The 26,802-nt window shown below is 31.6% G+C and overlaps 1 protein-coding gene and 1 long non-coding RNA gene across 4 annotated transcripts; both read right to left on the bottom strand.

The window, feature by feature from the left end:
• Positions 1 to 6: 6 nt before the first annotated feature.
• LOC129920028 (uncharacterized) lies at positions 7 to 12,561 on the bottom strand. The gene is made up of 3 exons (XR_008773169.1): positions 12,474 to 12,561; positions 6,547 to 6,741; positions 7 to 948 (listed from the first exon to the last, which is right to left on the bottom strand). It is a non-coding gene; the product is annotated as an uncharacterized LOC129920028 (long non-coding RNA).
• Positions 12,562 to 14,720: 2,159 nt separating this feature from the next.
• On the bottom strand, positions 14,721 to 26,612 carry LOC129920022 (KH domain-containing, RNA-binding, signal transduction-associated protein 2). Of its 3 annotated transcripts, XM_056001175.1 has the most exons (7): positions 25,498 to 26,610; positions 20,425 to 20,549; positions 19,857 to 20,350; positions 19,611 to 19,751; positions 19,370 to 19,548; positions 18,876 to 19,293; positions 14,721 to 16,244 (listed from the first exon to the last, which is right to left on the bottom strand). In XM_056001175.1, exons 1-6 carry the CDS (start codon positions 25,757 to 25,759, stop codon positions 19,205 to 19,207), a joined length of 1,290 nt encoding a protein of 429 aa, XP_055857150.1. In that variant the 5' UTR covers positions 25,760 to 26,610; the 3' UTR covers positions 14,721 to 16,244; positions 18,876 to 19,204. The 3 variants fall into 3 exon arrangements, with proteins under 3 accessions (XP_055857150.1, XP_055857148.1, XP_055857149.1); XM_056001173.1 differs by having other exon boundaries at positions 19,611 to 20,350; positions 25,498 to 26,612; XM_056001174.1 differs by lacking the exon at positions 14,721 to 16,244 and having other exon boundaries at positions 18,560 to 19,293; positions 19,611 to 20,350; positions 25,498 to 26,612.
• Between the last annotated feature and the right edge of the window lie 190 nt (positions 26,613 to 26,802).

Below are 26,802 nucleotides of genomic sequence, written 5' to 3' on the forward strand. Positions count from 1 at the left end.
GTCCCGGGTTTTGTTCCTAAAAATATGGTCACCGTAGGTATAAATTATAATACAAGTGGTTCGGCGCTTATATAAAAATTTCATAAAAAAATTCCTGTCATGCTGGTAGTGCCTGATGTAATATGAAATCATTAAAAAAAGAAACGTTTGGGAGCATATTATTTGAATTGTTTTTTCAACTTAAGGTCAAATTGATGATTTATTTTTTGTACAAAAAAGCCTGCGTTGCGAATGCAACCACAAACTTACTTGACTATTTGAAATTTAAAAAAATCGAAATGAGATCATTTGCGAAATCATTTCGTTTGGGCTATAATCGAAACAGGCTATTATTAAAAATAATATGTCACTCGTTTAGATTAGATTTAAAAAAAAAATCCATAGAAATAACTACAAGTCACTACACTTCACTACTTTAATGACTCCAAATTTGTGTAATCCCATTTAACACAAAATAATAAAAATCCACTGGATTAAATATTTGTTACGAGTTTAATCCCCGCGTCTTCGAAATAGTGGTTCAAAATGTTGGATTCAAAAATCCAGGTATGATTATAATGTGATTAGTGTAGAATTAGTCTAGATTTGAGTGCCGTTAGAATTGTATGATTTATTTTATTGATGGTAGGGCTAGATTTGATAAAAGAAACTCTGGTCAAAATTATTTTTTTTAAAAAGCCTCTTAATACATCTCACCCAGGTGGTCCCCTCAAATGCAGAGCATAATCTTGATATTTAGTCGCAGTTTTTTTTTCTTCAATAAAGCAGAAAATCAACTTTTCCCGCAAATTACGAGAATTTGGCTCGAAAACTGACATTTTTGATCGAAAATAAATTTCGAAAGCTGCAGTCATCTATCGAAAAACGGTTGAAAGTTTGTAAGCCGAGATGGGCGGGATTACATACGTAGGTTTTACGAAGCTTTGTAAATTCCTTACGTGAGCTTTTCTAGAAAAGAAGAACAGGCAAAATTGTATGAAAAGTTGTTGGTTTAGAATTATATTATGATTTCATAGTAAACGGAAATTACAAAAAGTTGAATTTTCATTTTTTGAGAGTTGAAAAGCATTTGTGGTAGGTATTTTTTGTAGTTTTACCTACTAGCTAACATTTACTTCTACCCCAATTTTTTGTTTTTTCTGTAAGATTTACGCATAAGTACCTAGGTGCCTAAAACTTACTTGTGTATAGGTAATGAAGCAGAGTGATAATAAGGAATTAACCAGGCGTAACAATTAGGTAGTTAATAAAAATACGAGTAGAAAATCGTTGACAGGTATGTAGGGTAGAGTTGTTTAATGCCGCCCGTCTCCAGTTTCCGGCCACCTTTCGGAAAATCGTTATAACAAGTGATTTTGTAGGGTTTATTCCAAATTGCTCTTATGCTGTTTTCTTATATGTTAGAACAGCATAAAAATGAAAATTTGGAATAAACCCTACAAAATCACTAGTTATCAAGGGGCACGGTAGTGCCCAGCCAAGTTCTCTAGCAACTTCGGCACTACACAATTATTTACAGGAAACAACTCAGCCCATTTTTGACCCCCCTCTAACTTCCACACCAAAGATGCTAGAAATTTCAAACTCGCTACATTTGTTGAGCTGGTCAAAACCAAACACCTCGCAAAATTTCAGCCTCCTACGATGAGTAGTTTCTGAGATATAGGGCTTTAAAAATCGCAAAAACCGTAACTGACTCACTGACTCACTGATTCACTGACTCACTGACAGATCATCAAAATTATGGAGAACTTCCCGATATCGTAGAAACTTGAAATTTTACACGGTGATAGGACTTGTGGTGTATACAAAGGAAAAAATCGAAAACTTGAGATTTTCAATTCAGGGGGCGTGGCATCCGCCCATTTCCGCTGAATTATCATAAAATATTATAGAGCACTTCTGATTATCGTAGAATCTTGAAATTTGGTAGAATGTTAGAGCTGGTTTTTTATACAAATTAAAAAATTTAAAATTTGAGAATTTCAGCCAGGGGGCGTGGCAACCGCCCATTTTCGCTGATTTTTTATCAAATATTATAGAGCACTTCTGATTATCGTAGAATCTTGAAATTTGGTAGAATGTTAGAGCTGGTTGCTTACACAAATTAAAAAATTTAAAATTTGAGAATTTCAGCCAGGGGGCGTGGCAATCGCCCATATCCGCTGAATTTTCATCAAATATTATAGAGACTTCTGATGAATGGTAGAGCTGGTAGTTTATACAAAGGAAAAAAATTTTAATCTGAAAATTTTAGCCAGGGGGGGGGCGTGGCAACTGCCTATTTCCGGTGAATTTTCATCAAATATTATAGAGCATTTCTAACTTTCGTAGAACATTAAAATTTGGTAGAATGGTAGACCTGGTAGTTTATACAAAAGAAAAAATTTAAAATTTCACAATTTTAGACAAGGGTCGTGGTAACCGCCCATTTTTTCTGAGCAATACCTTGCAAAAAGTAGTGAAATCACAACAAAAACATTACTGTTAAAAAAAGAGCCAAGTTCTAATATGTTGAAGTTATGCTAGCACAAAAAGTACTGAAATGTAAAAGTGTACCAAGTTCTAAAGCTTGGCTTTAAATTTGTATACAAAATGTTGATTGTTTACTTGGCAATTTTTCAAATATCTTTAAAAATCGGTAATTTAAAGAAAAATTGTCAAGAGAACAATCAACATTTTGTATACAAATTTAAAGCCAAGCTTTAGAACTTGGTACACTTTTACATTTCAGTACTTTTTGTGCTAGCATAACTTCAACATATTAGAACTTGGCTCTTTTTTTAACAGTAATGTTTTTGTTGTGATAACGATTTTCCGAAAGGTGGCCAGAAACTGGAGACGACAGAAATTAAATAACTCCACCCTACATTATATGGACATACCTACCCCTCCTGCTACAAATAATTTTACCAATCGGTGTTGGAAAACCTCCACTATCCACTGTAAAATAACAGAACCTCCGCACAATAGTAAAAAAAAAAATGGAATTCCACTCAAAATACCACCCAAACACAACTTCAAAACTTTCACTCAAATATCATCACGTCTTTTCGCTCCGGTCATCGTCTTCGTCTCTCGTCGTCTCATATCTTGTTACTCGCTTACGTTCTCGTCATATTCGTCGTCAGCTGTGTTCTATTCCGTGTTTCTATTTTAACTTGAAATACCTAATAAAAATAAATCGTCAACCTTTCGTTATAAAAATCATAAAAACATAAATCCCAAAAATTCATAATAATACTTTCCTCCATTCCACATCCATAAAGAGAGAACATTGAACCAAAAAATTCAAAAACACACCACACAAAAGACAAAAAGAAAAAAACCCAAAAACTCCACACCTGCTGCATTTACCCGCAGCCCTTTGCAACTTTATATGTATGTATATAAAACTATATAGAGGTACCTATATATAATGTACACTTTAGAAATCCATACTAATGTGTACATATAACCTCTATTTATCCTTCCTTCCCTACACATCTCTTCTTTCCCCTTACTTTAGTAGTACCCGATTCCGACAACGACAACCCAACGACATACATACTATGGATATGGAACAACAAAATTAAAAGGAAAATACAAAAAGTACACTAACAACAACAACAAAAACGTTGCTAGTTGTATAGTTGTCGTCTACCGAAACCGAAAAACAGGCAACAAAACATCCGAATGTCTGTTGTCTGCCTTTTCTCTTCATCATCCTCCACCAACAACAACAACATATGGTCCTTCTGAATTTATTTTCCGCTTCATGCATCACTTTTTCCTATATACAACAACGAAACGAAAAACGACCCAACTGCCGTTTTCCCGTTTTATTTCTCAGCCATCATCTTCATCTCTCTGTCATCATTGCTAGAGTCGCAATCGAGGTCCTAAAAAGCTTCTACATATACCCAAAAACGAAAAAAAAAAACAAGAACAACGGTTCGAGAGCATAAACAGTAAATCCAAAAACGAAAACGACAGCAGGCAGAAAGTCTACCTTCTGCTTCAGTTGAAAAACTGAAAAAGTAATCTCAATTCTCTTGAGAAGGGATGTTTTTTTTTTGGGTAGGTAGTCGTAGTCGTCGTAGTAGGATGTTGTAACCAAGGATATTTTTTGGAATTAAAAATCACATAAATCGTATAATCGCTTTTCGCATAGTGTACCTATTTCTGTGGAGAATACGCTCTTGTACCTAAAAACTACCTACCTACCTTCCTACCATTACCATCGTCGTCGTCGTTCGTAGTCGTATACTCGTAATAAAAGTATATAAGGACCGTGAGACCGAATCGAGAAAAAGAGGAGAAATAAGAAACGAAAACAAAATTCAGGAATTCGATATCCTTTCTGGCTGGCTGCTGAGTGCTGGTTCTGTGTGTTTTTTGTCAGGCTCAGTTCAGTCTACATTTGTACATTGTTTGGTCGAGGACTTGTTCGACGGGGATCGTCCTTGATTCGGTTTTTTTCTGTGATTTTTGTCCTTAAGTTTTGTTTTATTTTTTTTTATTTTTATATAAAATTCTCATCCCGTGATAATATATATTTTTAACAAATCAACTTGAAAATCGTTCCTGACGTTGAAGTAGCATAAACGAGTGCTCTCCTCTCTCCGTGTGTAATGGGGAGTCCAAATTTATTACTATCCAATGATGAAATAGCTATTGTTAATAATCTAATATGGGAGAAGCCAGTTCGGGAGGTTGCTGCCAAAATTGGTCGCAGTTTAATGGCTCTACACTACTACCTCAAGCATCGCGATAACTATCCACCAAAGTGTCCATCGCCAAAAGAATTAAAAGAAAAACAGTTATCTCCTCCGCTAACAGTTCGATTGGCAAACACAGCGACGACCACAACAACTCGAAGTGCACCCACAAAAAAACCTAAAATTGAACCCACCATGTCTCACTATCAGCAAGAGGAGCGTTTAGCTTTCGCCAATATGTATAAAACATGGAGTGAGACACATTGGCGAAGGGTGGTCTTTCATGATGAGAGAAAATTCAACCTAGACGGACCGGATGGATTCACACATTATTATCATGATATGAGAAACTACGAACGAACCCTTTCACAACGGCCAAGAGGTGGATCTGTCTACATTTGGTTTGCCATTTCGTATGGTGGTGGGATACGTTGTGAAGTATCAACCACCAAGTTTAAATCAGAGTCTTATATTGAATTAATACAAAAGGATCGAGCGAAAATCACTGAAAAATTAGACGGAAATCCTGATTTTTGGATTCAGGATCATTATAATTCATTTCAGAATTTTAGTACCTTACAAAGTGGAGCTGATTTGGCTGGTATTAAAGCACAGCAATGGCCAACTTTGTCACATGATGTGGATATTGTGGAAAATGTATGGGGTTGGTTAATACGTGAGGTGTATGATAGCGGAAGACGATATTCGCGAAAAGATGACTTGAGATTGGGTGTTCAAATGGCATGGTCTCAGTTACCGGTACATTTTATACAAAATTTATATAGTACGCTGCCGGAAAGAATGATGGAGCTTTATTATACCAATGGTATCTATACGAATTGCTGATACCACACCACAAATATGTATATGTTTATATAGGGATGCAGTAGGAGAAGAGAGAGCAGGTGGCTAAGTGAGGATTGTTAAATGTCAAGTTTAGTTGCAAAGGTTTTTTATTGTCTCGAATAAATGAAAATCGTGGTTTGCCTTCGAGGTGGTGTTTTTTTTCTTTTAAATGGTTTGGCAAAAGTAGAAGATGAAGGACGTAAGTCATATAAAGGATCTAGATTCATATGGCTCGATTCTACTAAGATCGCTAGAAACTGAAGATGAAGTTTGAATAATCATTGGGTGCAGGAAAACAAGGATCTCGTCACTAAATTTGCTGAAGATTTGAATCTGATCATCAAAAAGTGTTAGTTCTTCGAAATCATGCTTCTGTGCGTATTTACTCATGAAGTTCCTTCAAAAACCATAGAGCTGTTTGGTGATAAAGAAAACTCGAAGTTGTTACCCAGGAGGTAAGACCAGCCAGTTATTGAAGCAATCACTCTAACTTCTTAGTTCAATCGTCATAAAGAGCGCAGACAGAAAAAGACAAATACCTCTTATGTCCATCACAAAAACTAGAAGACAAAAGGACACCTGCAAATCTTATCTATTTGCCGATCCTGAAATCGACCACCGGAGAAGGTGTTAACATACAAGATAAAACCGTTTGCAGAATTTACTTATTTTACAAGAGGGATAATCATTTCCTACAGCTTCATCGATTTTTCTCGATTATTGGCCAACAAATTGACATTATAACAACAACAAAATACAATTTTTAGAAATTATATATAAAACCTAATTCAAATACCTAGTTCTTAGCCAAATATGTAAATAAAATTTTAGTAAATATAATTACGCTAAGGTAGTATTTTAGTTGAAAATAAAAATTGAAAACAAACAAAAAAACATATTTAAATATAAAAACCTGATTAAATTCTAATAATAATTAATTTAAAAATTATATTATTTAAAAAAATGTGATCAAATAATAAAGAAAAAAATGAATACATACCTAACCTATTAACTTGTTCGTCTTTTCTTTTTTTTTGTATTCATTCAAAGGACACCTGGAATACATGTTAAGGTTTTGTGCAAAAATTCATAAGTGATCCTTTTTCAAAATTCTTTCAGGTTTCTTTCTTTTCAATCCATCGTCTTTGTGTAAATTTCTCGGAGATCATAGTTATTTTCAGTAAGGCAGGTTTAGCTAAAAAAAGAAAGAAAAGAATTCCTTTTTGAACAATCAGGTTCTTAGTTTACAGAGTTTTGAGATCAGCAAAATTCAAAAGGGAGTTCTTTGAGTCAGTGTGTATGTTCGGGCTTTTGTTATTATTAAGGGTAGATATTGAATAAAAAGAGATTCAAGAATAACGCACAAAGTAATCTTCGTTGGAGAACCATGTGATGTGAGTATTTTTTCTTAAGAACTTTTCAAAACTAAATCAAAAGGAAATAGAACAATACTTTGTAGAACAGGTGTTCAACTACGTTTTATTTTTTAAAGCAACATAGGATCAAAAATTTAAGTATTACTTTAAGTTGAAACGTGATCCCAACAAAAGTACTAGCTTAAGACGAACTACGAGTAGGTATGATGAGCAATATATGAGGCGTTCAGAATAATATAATCCACTTCTCTATAGGTTGGATGTTTTAAAGTCTTAAAAATTAAGGGTTTCGTTTCGTTTTTTATCAAATGGTATGAAAGAAAGAAAATCTGGAGATAAAGAGCTATTGATCTGTTAAACATTTATTTCAAAAGTTCTTTTAGTTCATGAGAAAAAGCTTCTCAAAGTTCAAAATAATGTACAAATTTCAAATGGATTTGACCTATTATTATTCCGAACGCCTCATAGCACGATAAGTTAGACAAGACTTCTTCTTGGTACAGTATTAATAACACTGGTCAACAAAATTAAACTTTTTTTTTGTTACAGAAACCAAGGTATACTTTTCTATAGGATTTTGGTGTGCTAAGCTTGAATCCGAAGTCAAAAAAATTCTATCACATCACGTTTTTGAGATAGTCCCGTTAGAAAATCGAAAATTCCGCTTTTTACCAGTTTTCGAGATTATTTCTTAGCTTTTGGTTAGTTGTTTTAGATAAATTTGTAACGGTTCCTAGTAGAACTAAATCTTGTCTTTCTAAATCCGTTTAAATCTTTTAAAAATCTCTTTTCTTCTTTGAGAAATCTGAAGTTGAAATCAACGTGTTTGGTATATCTTATGTTTATTTACTTTTAATAGCGAATCTCGAAAAGTTCTTTGCCAATCGCTTTCAAATTTTGACACAACGTTTCGTTTACATTCCATTAAGTTCTTGTCTTGTTTTTAACAAGAAAAAAATTATATTTTTCTCACTAGTAATTATTTAGTATAACTTATCTGACACAGTCACGCTTTGATGTATCTCACCGCGATTCACCACTTTCGCAGATATAAAAACTTGCAAGATTCAAAATAGAACGTTGTGTCAAAATTTGAAAGCGATTGGCAAAGAACTTTTTGAGATTCGCTATTAAAAGTAAATAAACATAAGATATACCAAACACGTTGATTTCAACTTCAGATTTCTCAACGAAGAAAAGAAATTTTTAAAAGATTTAAACGGATTTAGAAAGACAAGATTTAGTTCTACTAGAAACCGTTACAAATTTATTTAAAACAAATAACCAAAAGCTAAGAAATAATCTCGAAAACTGGTAAAAAGCGGCATTTTCGATTTTCTAACGGGATTATCTCAAAAACGTGATGTGATAGAATTGTTCTGACTCCAGATTCGAGCTCAGCACCCAAAAAACCTATAGAAAAGTATGTCTTGATGTCTGTAACAAAAACCTTGTTGACCAGTGTAATATATTATATATTTATGCGATGGAAAAAATGTGTGTTTTTTTTATATAAAATCATTCTTATCGTGAGTTTTATCTGGATAAAGAATTTTCATTAATTCCACTGAGTATTAAAACGTTTTTTTTACATTATACATACGAACTAAATGAAAATAAAACCCAATATTTACAGTTTCATAAACTAGAATTTGATAAAAAAGGATTTGGGGAACATGTGGATCTCCATACGCAGTTAAAAATTAACCCTTATAAAATCCAAAGGTCGTTTTTTTCTTTGGTGATATACATACATATGTACCAGTACCATGCGTCTTACTTGATTGAAAAAAATGCAATTGTTTTTTAATATTATAGTTTTTTCGATGTTCTGAGTAATTTTGAATAATACAGAGAGAAAATATGAGTTGCTTTTTTTTTTTGAAAAAAATACACATAAATAAATTGTAATTAGGTACAGAAATTTAACTTTATGATGATTTTTCCCAGAAAAGGTCATAAAGTTCATTATCCTTTATAACGAAAAGTCGCTTGATCTACCTGTAACCAATTTGTTTTTGTAATAAAAATTGCTTTATTGCACACATACATATAAATGTTAGTCAATGCACTAAATCCGCAAATTTTTAGGTATGTCTAGGTTAAAGACATTAACTAAGTAGGATATAATGTATGTATGTATGTATGTATACCAAATTCGAGATTCTTTACAAGGGCATTTTCACTTTTAGAATATTTTCAAAATCTGTTACCCCATATTATTTTGTTTGTATTCAATAAATAAGATAACAGAATGTTCTTTGCATTTAATTGTTCCCTGCCTGAGGCATACCTACACAAAATGTAGATTGGCGTATTCCCCCATTGGTACTCATATTGCAAACTAAAAAGTGCAAGAAGCATGTGTGTAGCGTTTTTCAACCATATCTTTGGGTGGAAAACCGTTTTTTTTATACCGATAACACTGGCCTGCAAAATTTAACTATTTTTTTCTCCTTCAAATAATTTTTTGATATTATAAAAGATTAGACTTTCCTGAATCTAAATCTGGTTTCAGAAAAATTCTATCAGTTACCATTTTTGTAAAAATTATTTTTGAAAAATGTATGTAGTTTCTAAAAATCAACCTTTTAGATTTATTTGAACTCGTGCAAAATTATCTATTTGTAGCATTGAGCTCAAATTTGGGGGACTTATTTCTCGTAATAATATATCTGTCCATTGACACCAAATATGTCCTTTTACATTAATGTTTACTCATATTTTAAAATACTGATTTATAAAAAAAAGCAGAAATATCGAAATCCTTTACTTTTTAGGAAATCCAACATGGACAAAAACACCTTAATTAAGGAAAATGTAAAATATCAACGCCCATTGTATTTAAAAAGTCAAATATGTAAAGAAAACCATAATAAAATACATTAAACAAAATTTTTACGTGTTTTGTAATTTTATATGCTATTTACCTATTTAGAAATATCTTATTTGTAATAAACCATTCGATAAACTGCCTTGAAAAGCTTCAGATTTGTTTCTCCTAGAAACAAAAGTATACTCTTCTTATAGTTTTTGATGTGCTGAGTTAGAATTCGAAGTCAAAAAAATTCTATCACGTGAGGATTTTAAGATATTCAGTTTTTTTTTATGATAAGATATGCCAAACCTACTAAACTTATTTAAATTAAGATATCTCGGAGAAGAAAAGAGATATTGAGAAGATTGAAACTGAATTTGAAAGAAAAAAATAAACCGTAACAATTTGAATTGGAAAATATTACATTATGCCAAAATATTTCTTCGAAAAAAAAAATGGGTTTTTGAGATTTTCTAACGGGAATATCTAAAAAACGTGACGTGCTAGATCAATTCTGACTTCGGATTCGGAATCAGCATACAAAAATCCTTTAGAAAAGTATAGTTTTATTTAATTACCAGTGTAATTACTCAAACGCTTGTCTACCTACGCCGCGCCGTAAATTTAAATTAAGAAAATCAAATACATATGTACATTTTTTTTATTTTTTATTTTTGCGAAAAATCAATCAAATCAGCTTTTTGTTGCTTTCTTTATAGAATAAAATAAATTTCATACCTACTTAATTGAAGCTCAAGATTATTTTAACACGTGTTTTGCTTAGGTAAATGAATCTAAACATTTTAATGTTGTTCTACAGTTCTTATATCTTAAATCAATATATTTTTAATTAAATAGAAAAAAAATGTGCCTATAATTAAGGTGCGTACTAAATTTTTTCTAAAACAATATAGTGATAGAGTTGTGAAGCAAAAAACGGAGAATCAAGTTATTATCGTTTTGTGGATTATCATTTCAAAAATTACGGAATGACCTCCCTGAATATTAATTTTTTGTTGAAAACAATAGTTTTTTTTTTCGAAAACGCACTTTGAAGTTGTTTATCTCAAAAACGTGATAGCATACATAGATATTTTTTAAATTTAAATTTAGAAAATTAAAATCTATTAGAAAAGTATATTTGGTTCATTGCAAAATTAAATAGGATTTCATTTTTTTAACGAAATGGACAGTTTTTTCATATTTTCATACTAATATCTTTCAGTGTACCAAATTTCACCACTTTAGTCTGGTCTGGAACCTTTCTAAAAAGAGGATATTTTATTCTCAAACAGTTAAAAAAAGAGAATTTTGAAAAAGAGAGCATTTGATTTAAAAAACAAAGCAATCATTTAATTTTTTTCCAACGTATCCATTTAATTTAAATTTAACAAAAAATGTTTTCTTTTCGTTTAATGGCAAACGTCAACCCTTTTAGGGGTGAATACCAATTTTCAAATTGATTGATAATTTATTTTTCAAATTTCAACCGGTTGATAATAACACGGTGTTACAAAAATGAGGTTTCAAAAAAATCGAAAATGGGTAAAAATTTGACGAAGCTAAATTTTTTTCAATGGGTGAATTAAAAAAAAAAAAAAAACGGTTTTTGCCCCTAACTCCAGATTTTGGGGGCGTTAGGGACTTTTTAAATACCATTTCGTAATCAGTGAGACTAGCTCTACAAAACGTAATAGGTCTCCGCCCGCGTATATTTTGAGTGTTACACCGTATAATTGACAACCGCAATAAAAGTGTACGTTCCTATCCTTTGCGAAATAAACAAAATAGTGTGAGTACGTTAAATTCTGATCACCCGATTTCTCTAATCACAAAATTTAAAAATTGTACCTTCCTATTTGCTCCAAATTAATTTATTCCATTTGGGACAAATGTGCGTTTCTAAGACGCTTAAGTCTTCTTTTAGTACATCTAAAATAGTACATAAAATCAACAATTAAAAAAAAATTGTTTCACTCATGAAACTTGGCAAAAAGTTTGCTTTTGGGAGAAGAACCAAGGATAATAAAGTCTATAAAAAAAATTGTGTTGAAAGGGTGTTTTTTTTAATGAAATTTGGTAAGAACGTTGAGATTGGAATAGAAAGCAAGAATAAAGAGAGAGGTTTTTTTTTTTGGAAGAGGCAGTAATTGTAATTGTAACTGTAATTATTGGGGCACGAGTACGATAACTTAGGGTACGGCCACGTCCTGAGCGGCTGAGCGTCAATCCTGAGCGTCAATCCTGAGCGTCAAAACCAAATTAGAACGTATGAAAATGTATGGGGGTGGCCACATACACCCTGAGCGGCTGAGCGGCAATTCTGAGCGGCTGAGCGGCAATTCTGAGCGGCTGAGCGTCAATCTTTTCTATTTTCTATTTTTTTTTTTAATCCTGAGCGACGAACTACATTATACTAAATTACCACGAACATTTTAGTAAATGGTGAAAATTATGGTTTCTTTTGAAGAAAAATATTTAAAAAATGTTAAAATAAAAAAAAAATAAAAAGGCCCCGAAAGGAATCGAACCTGGGACTCCCGCGTGCGAGCCGAATACTCATCGAATATTTTGCACTTGTAGGGTTTTGAAATTGCCGCTCAGGATCGCCGCTCAGGACGTGGCCACCTCATCGCTCAGGATTGACGCTCAGCCGCTCAGGACGTGGCCGTAGCCTTAGGCGACAAAAATTGAATTTTCTAAAATTATTAAAAAAACAACGGCAACACTTACAGTTATGAATGATCCTTTTCAAAAGCTGAAATTAATTGAGGCAGTTTATTTCATCGATTAATTTCATATTTAAATTCAGTCTTGGTAAAAAATTGTATTTAATGTGTTTTTTTTTAACTTTTTTTCTTAAATTTTGACTTTGAAGTTGTAATTATTTCGAGAACAATTAATTGAAATAATTTGATTTAAATACTAAAATTAATTGTACAATTCTGGCTTTTGAAAAAGGTATCATATAACTGTAAGCGTTGTTTTTTTTTAATAATTTTTGTTTGTATTTTTCGTCTTATTTTAGAAAATTTCCCCTCCCGCCTCCCATAGTATAAAATGATTGTATTGAACTTCTCTACAAAATACTTTATCAATTTTTGTCACCTAAGTTATCGTACTCCCCCGTAATTGGTCCCAAAATGCCAATGATTATTTTAATTGTTGGTTTTTGATGGCAAATTGAACACGAATTATTGGCTTCTTGGGACCAATTACAGATTTTACTGTCTCTTCGAAAAAAACACCCTTTCACCTATTTTTGTTTTATTAAAACTCTTTATTCTTGCTTTCTATCCCAAACTAAACGTTTTTACCAAATTTCATTACAGTGGCCCATCATTTTTGTTTTCAATAAAAAAAAAAAACAATTTAGATTCTTGTTTCTAATTAAAAGTAACATAGATTTTCCTTATTTCCCAAAAAATAAATAAAAAACTCTGCAACTAAAATTTTGTTATAAATGAAACATTTGTACCAATTTTTATTAGTGTAACAATTTTGTCCCAGTTTTTGTGGTACTAATTCCGAATTTCATAATTTCTTAAAAAAAAACACCCTTTCACTCAAGATAATAACTTTTCTTAGAGCAATCGTATTGACTTTATTTTTATGTCATTAGATTCAGCATAAAAAAAATACCTTTTAAACATGTGTCATCATGATGATATTTCACAAATAACTTTTTTCCCTACATTTTTTACCTTCACCCCCTCCCTCTTGTCCTCGTATAGACTTTTTTGATCCTTGGTTCTTATCCCAAAAGCAAACTTTATGCCAAGTTTAATGAGTGTCACATTTTTTTTTTGTCTTTAAGTGTCTATTTTACCCGTACTATTAAAGGATGACCGATACTGTTGGTTGTGTCATACAAACGTTAAAATCATTTCAAACGCTTAGTTGATAACTCCCTTGTCAACGAAATCATAAGACAGTTGCTAGTTTAAGGGGGTATATACATACATAAACGGCTCAACGTTTATAAATTGGTGGATAACTTTCACATTTGTAAAGATAATTGAATGAAATAAATTTTATTATTTATGTACAATGTAGGTACATTGGTACATACCTACATAGTTAATAAACAAGGCTTACAATATTTGACCTTATGATTTCTAAATTCGAGCAATTGTAATTTAGATAATACACAAAACGGTAATTTTGTGCGTCCAGCTGTACATCGAGCTAAGGCCTAAATGGACGGATGGATTGAATCTTGTTACAGATGATTTTTACGTAATTTCCCACTCATCCATAATAGGTACGAGTTTATCAAAAGAACTATTCAAAATAGGTCTCAAATTTATAGAAAGGACACAGTTTACCAAAAAATTTGATGGTCGATCACGATAATACCGGTTCATTCATTTTGTTGATAAATATTAGATATCGTGTTGGTATTTGACAACAGTAATAGGGGCCTTATTATTTAGGAAATTGTTTTTAATTTTTATTTATATTATTTTAGTTAAGGAATTAAAAACTTACCTTAAATATTATATTTTAGTTCAAAATTATTTTTCTCCAATTGAATTTGATTCTTTTCCATATGACCATTTTTTTTTTTGTAGATATTCGTAGTTCAATTATTTATTTTACATTATATACTTTAAGTTTGTATTGGTAGTTGACGTAGAAAATGAAAATATTTAAGATGTTTTAAAAAAATCCAACACCTTCAAAAATTCCTTTAATTTCAGAATTTTCCCAAACACCAGATTTAATATTTTTGTTTTAAATTGTTTCTTTCTTTATTATTCATTTTTTCATCAATAATTAAATATATATATGTGTATGTATTATTTACTTGTAATTCCCTTAAAATTTTTTTTTGTTCTTTGCATCTTTTAGATTTTGTTGTTTTTTTATTACTTTTTTTATATTTCTCATTTTAGAAACGCAAATAATGTTTTTTCTTATCTTTTTTTGTAATAATATTTAAATATATTAGAATAAATATACATGTATGTTAAACAATTTTTGTTTTTTTTTTATATATTAATTATCTTGAAGATATATATATTCTTTTATCTTTTGAGTGAGGGCGGGTATTTTTGTTGGTTATTATTTGTTTTTTCTTTTTGTTTAATATAACATGTATTACTTTTATAATTTTCTTTCTTTTTTTTGTTAGATAATATTATAATAATAGATTTTGTAATTATATAATTTGAATATTTATATTTTATTAATTGTGTAGGTTTAAGATTTAATCACAATGAATGCAATTAAATGGAATTTCATGTAACAAAGAAAGTATTTATGGATTAGTGGGTAAAATTACAAAAAAAAAATTATAAGGAGTAAAAAAATCTTTTAAAATTTTTTTAATAGATACAGATGCTCACTTGAGTTTTGTATTCTATTCGCCTATGTTGAATGATGTTAAAAACAAAGACTCAATTTAAACATTCGAAGGGGGATAGGATGTTGGAAACAAGAAGATTTTTAAAAATATTATGTGGTTTGTTTTGAGAAGTTTCTTCTTTCGCACAGAAATATCAATTATTAACATCCATTGTGGTTTATTTTTGTTATTCAATATTTTTAATATAATTTTATTCTTTTTTGTTTCGTTTGTTAGAATTGTGTCCTTATTTAAATTTATTTGAAGATTTATTTAAAATTTCGTTTAATTTTTATATCATAACCGTTTTGTTTTATAAGAACAATAGATTAGTGTGTATTTAAGATTTTTTTATAATAAAGGTTAGTATCATTAATAAATCAATTTTTTCATTTTTTTGTTGTATTTTTTTTTTTTTATTTATTTAATTTTATAATTATAATGTATTTAATAGTAATTTTTATTTTTGTATTAACTTGTTGATTATATTATATTTATTTTTTTGTTTAAAATTTAATTTTTTTTTGTATTTTTTTTTATTTAATAATCATTTTGCTTTATTCTTTTTATTTTGTTTTTTATTTGAATATATAGAATATTGTTAATATACTAATATTTTTAGTTTAAGATTATTTATGTGTATATATATATATATTTCTTTCTTTTTTTTTTGTTTGTTCAATTATGTTTGTTTTCTTTTCATTGTGTTTTATGTTGGCAAAAATAAGTTTTTTTGTTTTTAAATTTTGTTTTAATTATTTAATTTTTTTTTAAGAGTTTCTCTTTGTTTTTGCATGTGCCCTTCTTATTTCTTTTTTAAATGTTTAGTCTATTTTATGTTTTCTTTTAATATAAATTTCCCTTATTTTGTTTCAGTTTTTTTATTTTTGTTCACTTGTTTTTTTTTTTTAACGTTTCTTATTTTTGTTTTTGTTTGTTCTTATGTAAAATGTGATTTTTTCCATAAATTAAATTTAGAAATAAATAATAATAATGATATAATAATATATATATAATACATATATTTATATGTATGTTTAAAATTTTTATCTCATTTTCAATAATAATAATAATAAAATTTGTCAAGATTTTTTTATAGAAACTGCACAGGCAGAAATGGTAATTTACCGACGTGAAGCGAAGCATTTGCCGGTCTGTAAATATAGTTGTTAGGGTAAAGTAAATTTATGTAGTTAATGTTGTTGTTTGTTTTATTTTTTTTTTTTTAATATAATTATGAATTATTTTTTTCTGTTGAAAATGAAATGAAGTGCATATTAAAGATTGTGTGATGACGAGTTTTAAATGATTGTGATCTTTGATTTTATTGTTTGTGATATTTTAGCTGTTTGGAAAGTGAAATGTTCGAATTATTATTTTTTTTTTTTTATAAATTTCAGCACACTTTTTTCAACAAATTTATGTTATAGGAGTTTAACATTATATACCAAAATTTTAGGTATATTATAAAATAAAAGTTGTTGCAGTTTTTGAAATTTTATTAACTACCTCATAAACGATTGCAAATATTTTTGGGTTTTTTGTGAATTTTCAGACTTTTTTTCAATTATTTACTTTCATGCATTTCGTTGTATTTCAATCGGCATTGCAAATATTTTTGAAGTTTTCGTGCATTTTCATTCCAATAATTTCGTTTAAACAAATTTTCATCTTACAACTAGCTATTTGTAATTTGTTTGCAAGGATGTAGGGGACCTACAATTTTCTGCCGAGTTCGAACGGCTAAGATGAGATGAGATGCAATTACATATTTATGACAGTAGATATAGCAGTTTCCGTGAGAATTTGAAAGACTTACTGGGAATTAAGTCACTTTTTTCTGAGCTAGGATTAATGCTTTGGAACAAATTGAAACGATGGTTTAAAAAAAATACATTTATCACGAAAGCACTGCTTATGATACAACTTGATATGATGTTTATCATTTTCGCGCATGAGACAGCACGGAAGCGGGTCAAGCTTGAACTGGAGCCAACATAAGTGAATTTGTGTTAGCATCAGAAATGTATTCTCAACACAAGATATCAGTTTTCGACTCTTACTTTTTTCATTCGCGAGAAGTGTTGATTTTCTGATTTGAAAAAAAAAAAAAACTGCGGCTGGGCTCATCGAAATGGGTACTCTCCAGACATTGCATTTTTCGCTTATGAGGACCTCAAGTCGATTCGTCGTTCAACTCAAAAGATGGTATCCGTCAACTGACCGATAGATCCTGACTGACTGTTCTTGGAATTATAAATTTATAATTCCCTTATCACAAAACGATGGAAGCAAAGTTGCGCACTAATGTTTAATCATTTTTTTTTTTGTGTTATGAAAACTGAAAATTATTCAGCCGTAATATCAAAATGAGACATTGAGTTATTTGTTGGTCGCTTCATGAACATTAATACAGTCTTGGGGCGGCTATGAGTTTAGTTATTTTAGAGCGTCTGTGGTAAAGTTGACACCAAATGATCGATAGTAAAATTAATAAAGCATTTACACACCTGTTTTCAGGTTCTGTTGATCAGAAAATGGCAGCATTTGGTCAATATTTTTATTAAATATTGGGACTATATAAAAGGATCTTCTTGAACAACAAATAACACATAAAAAAAAAAACATTTGTGATTTTGCAAAACTCAATAAAATATGTAGTACAATTTTTTGCAAAACTTTTCAAAATTATTAGTTTTTGCAAATCTCAACAAAATGTTCCTGATTTAAGTATAGTTAAATGTTATTATTGTTTTATTGCCGCTTGTTTTAACTGCATGGGTTTGGGTCATTTGCTCTCTAAGTCATTCTACATATTTATTAGATGGAAATAATTTATTTTTTGTTCATACCCAGTTTCGAGTTTTTCGCTGGAGAAATATTTGGAAGAAAGAGTTTAAAAAATTGAGAAAGACTGGACTTCGATCTTGGTGACCCTATTTCTTTAATAAAAATATCTGAATAGTAAAGTCAATATTCCGCGAAACTACTGACAGTATAAACCAGTTGCACCAGAAAACAAAGTTTCAACTGAAATTCAACAAAATTAAGTTTTTCGATTGGCTGTGCTGGAAAAAAAACTTCTGTTTATTTATAAGTTGTATCTAAAAACGCATTCAAATGAGAACAAAAAACCTTCTTCTGGAAACCTTCTGCTAGAAAAAAACATCTGTTTATTTATAATATAAGTTTTATCTAAAAACTCATTCAAATGAGAACAAAAAACCTTCTTCTGAAGAAATTGGGAAAAATTATTTGTTGAGTTTTGCTAAAAGAATCCTATATTGACCATTGAAATGTTCGATTGGTTTAATAAGTTTCAATATAAAAAAAATAACTTTTTCTAAATGAGACACATATTAAAATGAATAAACCTATCGAAGAAAAAAAAGAAGAAAGTGGAGCGCGTTTAATAAATCGTATTGACCTGTCATGATATCAAAGAACTAGTAGTTCTTTAGTAGTGTTTTTTTTTTTTCATCTGATTGAAAGAAGGACGAATGCAGTTCGAGAAAAGTCCGCCGTCCAAAGCCTAATTTAAAATCAAACTCATCGTATAACATTTTTGTTAACTAAGTGTGCAATTGAATTCAGAGCAGAGTAGTTATAAGAATTTGGAAATCATGGGATCAACAACTACTGAACCAAATATACCGAATCAGCTTCATTGCAATTTCTCAAAAAAAAATTAACTTTTTTTTTCTTAAATTCTGGAAATTGTAAAAACATAAAGATTGAGAGAGAGAGAGAGAAAAAGAGAAAGATGGTATCAATGTTGTTAGTACCTTACAAATAGTAAATTTGTTGCAGCAGCTGGACCCTGAATTCTGTTATTGTTTTGTTGTTGTTGAATTTTTGAATTTGAATTGCCCGTTATCGTTTCATTATTGTTACTGTTGTTTATTGTTGTTGTTACTGTTGTCGTACTTAAGTTAGATGGTGGGGGTTGTTGTTGGTGTTGTAATTGTGGCTGTTGTTGGTGTTGCTGTGTTTGAGACAGCATCGGCGCTGCTGATGATACGGTTATAGCTGATGAACCAGCGCCAGCGGTGGCTACCTTCACTCCTCCTACTCCTCCTACCGTATTACTAACATGACCAGCTGCGAATATGTTTCACCTGTTAACGTGACTGCGATTGTGATTTGGATTTAGACCACCCGTTGGATTTGTGTTGCCCGAGTGTTGAGACGTAGCACCAGGTCCTGAAATTATCACAAATCGTATATTTAATTTTAAATATTTTTAAGGACCTTATATTTTGTTTCTATCTTAAATAACCTCCATAATTGGGTGAATGCTGATAGTAGTCCCGTCTATTGTAATCCTGTTCATATTCCTGTGTATCGTATGGTGTTCGCGATGTTTGTCCATGTGGCGGTCCATGCGTTTGTGCATGTCCGTAGCTGTAGCTGTCATAAGTTTGTGGTTCATAAGCAGTTTGTTCATCATATCCGCGACTGTAAAAGCATATTTACATCACATAGCATCATAATGAAAATTAAAAGTAACAAATTCTTACCTATAAGACTCATCCATAGCACTGCGAGCCTTTTCCAATATAGACATCACTTTCTGCTTCGGGGGTATTGAGTTCTTTGCAAAGGACGGTTGAGGCTGTTGCTGCTGCTGTTGTTGTTGTTGTTGCTGCGGAGGTTGTTGCCTGGAAGAAGCGGGAAGAGAAGACGAGAAATTGAAATTGTTTGCTGGCACCGCCGCTGCCCCATACATGGGGAGCAGATGATTATTCTGCGGTTGTGCACTCCACCTATATCCATGATGCGAGACATTTGGTTTGGATGTCATGTGTGAACCACCACCGCCGCTGCTGCTTCCTGTAGCTCCACCTCCGACACCAATACCTCCACCACTTCCGCCACCACCGCCGCCACTCACAGCCGATGCTTTCTTGTTGTATGATTTCGGGTCATGATCCGAAATTCCTGTATTGTCCATTAGTTCACGCAATTGTTCTTGTCGTATAACATCATTACTATCCGGAATCAGATACTTTCGCAGTTCGGCCATTGCGTATGCTATTCGAGCATATGCTTCAGCTGGTGGTGCGATTGTAGAAATTTCCACATGAAGATCACTATTCAAATGGGCATATTTTGGATCCATTGAGGCACGTAACTCTTCTTCTTTGGCCCGATCTCGCATAGAATTTCGACCGAGGACAGTCATTTTGCAAAGTGTTTCTTCTTGAAGACGACGTAGAGAATTACCTTTTGGTCCAAGAAGTTTACCCACGAAGTTGAACTAATGCAAAAATATATGTTTTTTTTTTTATCTTGGTATTTTGAAAATGGATTTACAATTTGAATCAAACTTACTTTTGGATGCTCGCGTATAGGCACAAGTACTTTTTGTGATACCCGCAATGGTTTCTCACGATAGATATCGGCATATTTTTGATCACGCGATGGTATACGTCCTGTAGATTGAACTTTTTCTATTTCTAAAATACAAACAAAAATAAGAAGGTGTTAAAGTTGAATAAAATACAATTTCAAAAACTAAATAGTTATATTTTCTCCTGTTCGATTTTGGTCAAAAAAACTAACGATGGGTTACACTCTAAATCCGAATGAGAACTCAAAACCTGGACCTCCACACTCTATAGGTGAAACAAACCTGGAATTCGCATTCGCGCATCGAAATACATACGGATAGAAGGAACAATCTTACACCCAAAGAAAACGCGCTGATATTTTCAAAAACTATTATACATAATTTTATTTCTCAATTTAAAAAATAAGCAAAATGGCCTTTTTTATTTATAGCTAAAACTGTTGTTCTCTTAAGAATTTTAATACATAGATGAAAAATTATGGAGAATTATAAAAGATAGAACAGTTGACTTCAATTAGGTACGTAGGTGTAGAACTGGTTTCTGATTTGTAGAATTTAGTCGAATTGAATTCTGAAAAAGTTATTGAGGAATAAGAAATGCTTTAAGGCTGGATCTGCGGACAAGGTTTTTTGAAACATTTTTTTGAAATTCAGGGCGTAGAAGAATTTTGGCGTGCTTTCGGGTTATTTAAAAATGGTTTGGATACAATTATGTTTGAAAACTTCTCATAGCAGTTCCTTAGCTGAAAGAGTATTTTTCAGACTGACACTGATAAAAAAAAATAAGCTTACAAAAATAGATTAAATGTAAACACTTGCAATTCCTTGATTTTTTTCAGCGGCAACAATGCATCTACGACTAAGAAATTTCAATATTGAAAGGTAATGCCGCCAAAATACTCCTGGAACATGCTAGAGATCCTAGAGAAGTGGATCAACAATGCTATTTTTTTAAACGGATGATACCCAAAAAAAAAGGGTTGTGACATACATAATCTTAGAGTGTTTTTCGATGCTGCAAATCAACTACCTATTAACCAACGTTGAAGCGAAAGATTTTTAAAAGAGTAAAAATTAATTATGGGCACAGGAAGCGTCTTCTTCGTTACCGTCTTTATCTGGAAATAACTTTGCTACGTTTAATTTGTTTATCATGAAACTTCTAGAACATCAACTTTATTATGAGCCCTTAAACCCACCAAGTTTCAAGAAAAAAAAATTGCATTAACGCTTAGGTTTGTGTCAATAACTCATTGGCTGAGAATTATAGGTTGTATGTATGTTTAATGGAAATATATACCTATACAATGACTTTTATTTGGAATGTTAAATAAATTGATAATTTTTTTCGCAAGACCACCCTATGAAAAATCAAGGCCGATCGACATACAACTCCCATTAATTAAATTGGCAGGAATAGATGGGGCCTACATTTAACTAACGAATGACTTTTATCATGACAATTATACTCTTGTTGGCTTTGTTTATTCACAAGAGACGTTGACATCTGCCAATTAAGGCTTATTTTATTCCTTTTTAACAGAAAAAATTGCCATTCATATGGAGATGCGACTTGCCTCTGCGAATTGGTAATGGTCGCTGAATTTGACATTTCATTCTTATGAGTGGTCGCAGAGAGCTGCGACATTTACTGGTAGACCAGAATGATGTAGCTGTGGCTTGTGTCTTGTGTCGCTGTCAAAGTTAAAAAGTATGAAATTAGTATATTGGTGCCAGAATACGTAGCTGTGGCTGTGGCAAGGAAATTCGCTGTGGTACAGGTCGAGTCGACTTTTACTTTAAGCTACAAGCGCAATGACTTTTGACGTTTCTAATGTGGTTGCTCAGTTAAAATTATTTTTTTTCAAGGCAATTGACATTTTAGTGCGCCACATAATTCTGTTCATCTTTTCTACATTTTGAGCGATTTTATTTGACATCTTGTACCACGGCGTTTTTCTTTGCCACAAGCGAATTTCCATTCTGTTCAGCCAGTTAATACAAAAATGTAAGCTAAATTAATAGTGAGGTAAATTCGAGCGAATTATTTGTTCGTAGCTTTGTGGAATGCGTTTTTAATTTGTGGACTGCGAATTTACATTTGACAGTTCGCATATCGGGGTTGTTAGTCGCATAGAAAATATTAAAATATGTTTTCTTTTGTAGTTTTAACTAGTTTTACGCAGTATTCTACAGGGTGTCCCAAAAGTAATGGATCAAACGAAGTATGCTGGTACGGGATCTTAAGGGCTCTCAGAATTTGGTAACTTGTTCATCCCAAATCCTTACGGTTTTCGATTTAATGCAGTTCTTGTGAGATTTCGAAAAATCCCTACTTTGCAACAGTATTTTGCTTCCTGCGCCCATTATTGATTTTTGTTTTTTACAATTCTTTTACTTAAACATTGCCAAATAATTAGGGGCAATTAACAAATTAAAATATTTTTTATTTCATATGCCATTTCGCTGCAAATTAACTAACAGTTTCAAGTTTTATGAAAAATCAATTTCTAACTTTTATTTGAGAGCAACACCACAAAAAAAATTTGTATTGTGTGGGAATGGTTTATTATTTTAAAAAGTTGCCCTGTTATTGTAGTTTTCAAAAAAGTATAAAAGTTTCCAAAGTTGCAGTTAGATCGCAAAATATTACAATTTTAATTCAACAAAACAGGGTTTTTCAGAGCCAAAATACAAACAAAAATAGAGGCTTTTGTTCAAAGAAAAATAAACAAATAACAGTTCGAGAAAATGTGTTTATTTTTGGTTGTTTTTTGTTCTGAAAAACCCTGTTTTGTTGAATTAAAATTGTAATATTTTGCGATCTAATTGCAACTTTGGAAACTTTTATACTTTTTTTAAAACTACAATAACAGGGCAACTTTTTAAAATAATAAACCATTATCACACCGTACAAATTTCTTTTGCGGTGTTGCTCTCAAATAAAAGTTAGAAATTTTCTTTTTATAAAACTTGAAACTGTTAGCTAATTTGCAGCGAAATGGCGTATGAAATAAAAAATGTTTTGATTAATTAATTGTTCCTAATTATTTGGCAATGTTTTAGTAAAAGAATTTAAAAAAACAAAAATCAATAATGGGCGCAGGAAGCAAAATACTGTTGCAAAGTAGGGATTTTTCGAAATCTCACAAGAACTGCATTAAATCGAAAACCGTAAGGATTTGGGATGAACAAGTTACCAAATTCTGAGAGCCCTTAAGATCCCGTACCAGCATACTTTGTTTGATCCATTACTTTTGGGACACCCTGTATATTTAAATATGTAAATATGATCACTTTTTGACTTTATTAAGCTTAACACTTAACTTAAATGCCCTTCCGCTTGCATTTGCAAGTTCACAGGCTAACCTTACATTTACCATGGCTTGCAGAGCAGTGGGAACCCATTTGCACAGAAAATACGAAACGTAATTAAGGAACGTAATTAAGGAACGTAATAATGAAATTACAAAGCAAAATACTAAACTTAATTAAGGATCACTTGTTAGTTATTAGTTATCTGTTATCCAAGGATGCTAGATCTCAAAAGGACTGTTGCACTTTCATCAACAGCTCATCCACGAGTACCACAGGGAGTTCAATTCAGAAAAGACAGTACCCCTGAAAAAAATGTCAAGATTTTGAAGTCTGGATTTGAACTCCGACCTCTGGCGTGCAAGTCCATTGCACTAACCATTTCGCCAAAGGGTACACTGTTCTGGAATGTTACGAAGAGAAAAGTACAATTTTACGTTGTTCAATAAGGTCATTTCTTTGAATTATAAGTACACGATTGGGCACTAGGTATGAGAATAAAGTTTGGCATCTTCATTTCTATTTTTCTAAGGACTTTTAAATTGCATAGGTACTATTATTTATAGCCCCATTCCATTGAAGGTGGTAGTAGAGTAGATCTAGTACAACAATTAACATGATCTTCTACTCGAGAAGATAGGAATCTGTAGTTGTAATAGATTTCTACTCATGAGTAAACTATACCTCCAATGGAGCGGGGTTTATGAATCAAGAGAATTTTTAATTTTGATATTTCCATCTTTAAAATTCTTGGATTTTGAAACCGCGCTCAATAGCAGTATATGGGTTATTCTGTTACTTGTATTCTGTTCTAGTTAACAGATTCGTGAGAACTTAAAAATCTCAGCCAGCTGGCTGTTCAATTGATGTTCGCTTATGGCCTACAAATGGATCATGCTACCGGTTTTTTTTTTGGCAATTGGGTACTGCTATATACATATAATAAGCTTTTAGGACCCCGAAATATAATCTCAACTAGGTACATAACTCTTTTCAGTTAATGCAGTTTTCGTCATCTTTAATATAGTTTTTTTTTTTAACAACAATAAGCTATCTGATTGGTTTGATTGTAGCAATATACGGCCATCGATCTCTGTTACTAATTTTTTCAGCATTAGAATTTTTTTCAAATTAATTGCCGGCACTATACCCACAATTTGTATTTGCAATTTGCATCGAATTTTGTTTGTTTTCCTTTTTGCTCATTTATTATGAAAATATACATATTTTCACCACACTCGTTATGCATGTTTTATTAGGAATCTATTCGTCCTACTCACTCATTAATTCAGACATAGAAAAGGCAAAAGGTATAGAACATAGAAAATACCATCACACAAATCTGTGATGAATGAAAAAAAAAAAAAACTAACAAGAGAGAATGAAAATTCAACCAAAGAAAAATAAAGAAAATTTTTTTTAACTACATAAATTTTCTTCTATTAAAAAAAAAAAAAAAAACAAGATAAAAAGTTTCACAAATGACAAAATCTTAACATTTATAAAGAAAAATGAAATTTTAAAAACAAGTTAAGCAAAGAAATAAAAGAAGAATAAGAATGAGCAAGAAAAAAATGTAAAAGCCGCAATTAGAAAAATGCCGACGAATGCATTGATTTTTCCCTTCCCTTCGACCCTTTGGCCCCTCGTCTAAAGGAAAATGTTGCGTTTCCGGAATTGGATACTGATTTTTTTTTTTTTTAATTTTTTCATCTTTCAAGTCCTAACTAAAAACTTACCGCTTTCAAGTAACTTCTCAGCGATGGGGTACTTCTTGTCCATGCGATTCTTTTCAGTCAGGCAATCACGAATATATTCATTGGCTTTGTCATTCAGCTGAGGCCCATCGCCCGGATGATGGTCATGATTCGAATTGTCCCCATTGTGTGACGGATGAGGTCCTCCGCCACCAGCGTTACCGCCGCCACCTTTTCTCTTGTAATCACTTTCGTCGTCGTTGTAAGAGGAATAGTCGCCATTGCCATCGTATGCTTCGGTCATTTTCTCGTTACACCTTGTCGTCGCCGTCGTTGACGTCTTCCAAGACGCTCCGCCGCAGTTGTTGGCAAAACCGAAAATTTTTCTTTCAAATTAAAAAACCCAGCAAAATGAAAAAATAAAACCCACTCAGCTACGATTATCTTAAAAATTGAAACTAGACAAATAATGAAAAAAGTAGAAGTAGAAACTTCTTCAGCTCTATTCAATTCAATTGAGTTTTCTTTTTTCGTTCCTTAGCAAGGCAAGAAGAAGTTCCACACAAATTGCCTTCGGCGAATTGCAAAATGAACTTTTGTCGAACTTTGGTGGATGAATTGATTTTCATTTATAAAATAAAATATAAAGGCAAATAAAAGAGAGACAACGAACGACGAGACGGACGTAGACGAGTGGGACGTTTTTAGCAGTCGTTCAGTCACACACGTCGTCGAGTCGACTGACCGCTTTTCTTTTCTTTTACTTCTCTTCCACACCACAAAAAAAATGAACTAAAATGTATGTATCTTTCTTTTTTTGTTCACAATTGACAAATGAAAATTTCAATCGGCTATCTCATTCGCACTCATAACTTTTAAGAAAAAAACCGTGTCGTCTCGTTGTATTCGAATGAAACGAAACTAAAAGTGCATAAATGGAGGAAAACTGAAGACGACTCCGAGTTGAAGTTGGATTTGAAAAACAAAGTTTTCTTGATGAGATGTAGTTTTACATGTAAACTTTTAAATTTTTTTATTTAATTGGATTTATTATTATTAATTAAATAATGGTAATAAAAAAAGATTAAACGATGAAATAACAAAAAGACGACGGAGCAGACAAAAAACTGACCACTTGCATTGCCACCGAACAAAAAATTAAAATGAAAATTAATTAAAAAGTGCTGTTGGTGTGAGTGGAAATGAGAAGAGCAAAAGATAATTTACGTTTTCGCAACATGCAAGAGAAGAAGATAATGGTAAATTAAAACAGGTGAGCAAGAGAGTAAAATAGATAAAGATCCGTTTCTCGCTCTGTTGCACGCAAACTCCTCAAAGATAAGAAAA

The sequence above is a fragment of the Episyrphus balteatus genome, chromosome 4, assembly GCF_945859705.1.
Source record: "Episyrphus balteatus chromosome 4, idEpiBalt1.1, whole genome shotgun sequence".
Lineage (NCBI taxonomy): Eukaryota > Metazoa > Arthropoda > Insecta > Diptera > Syrphidae > Episyrphus > Episyrphus balteatus.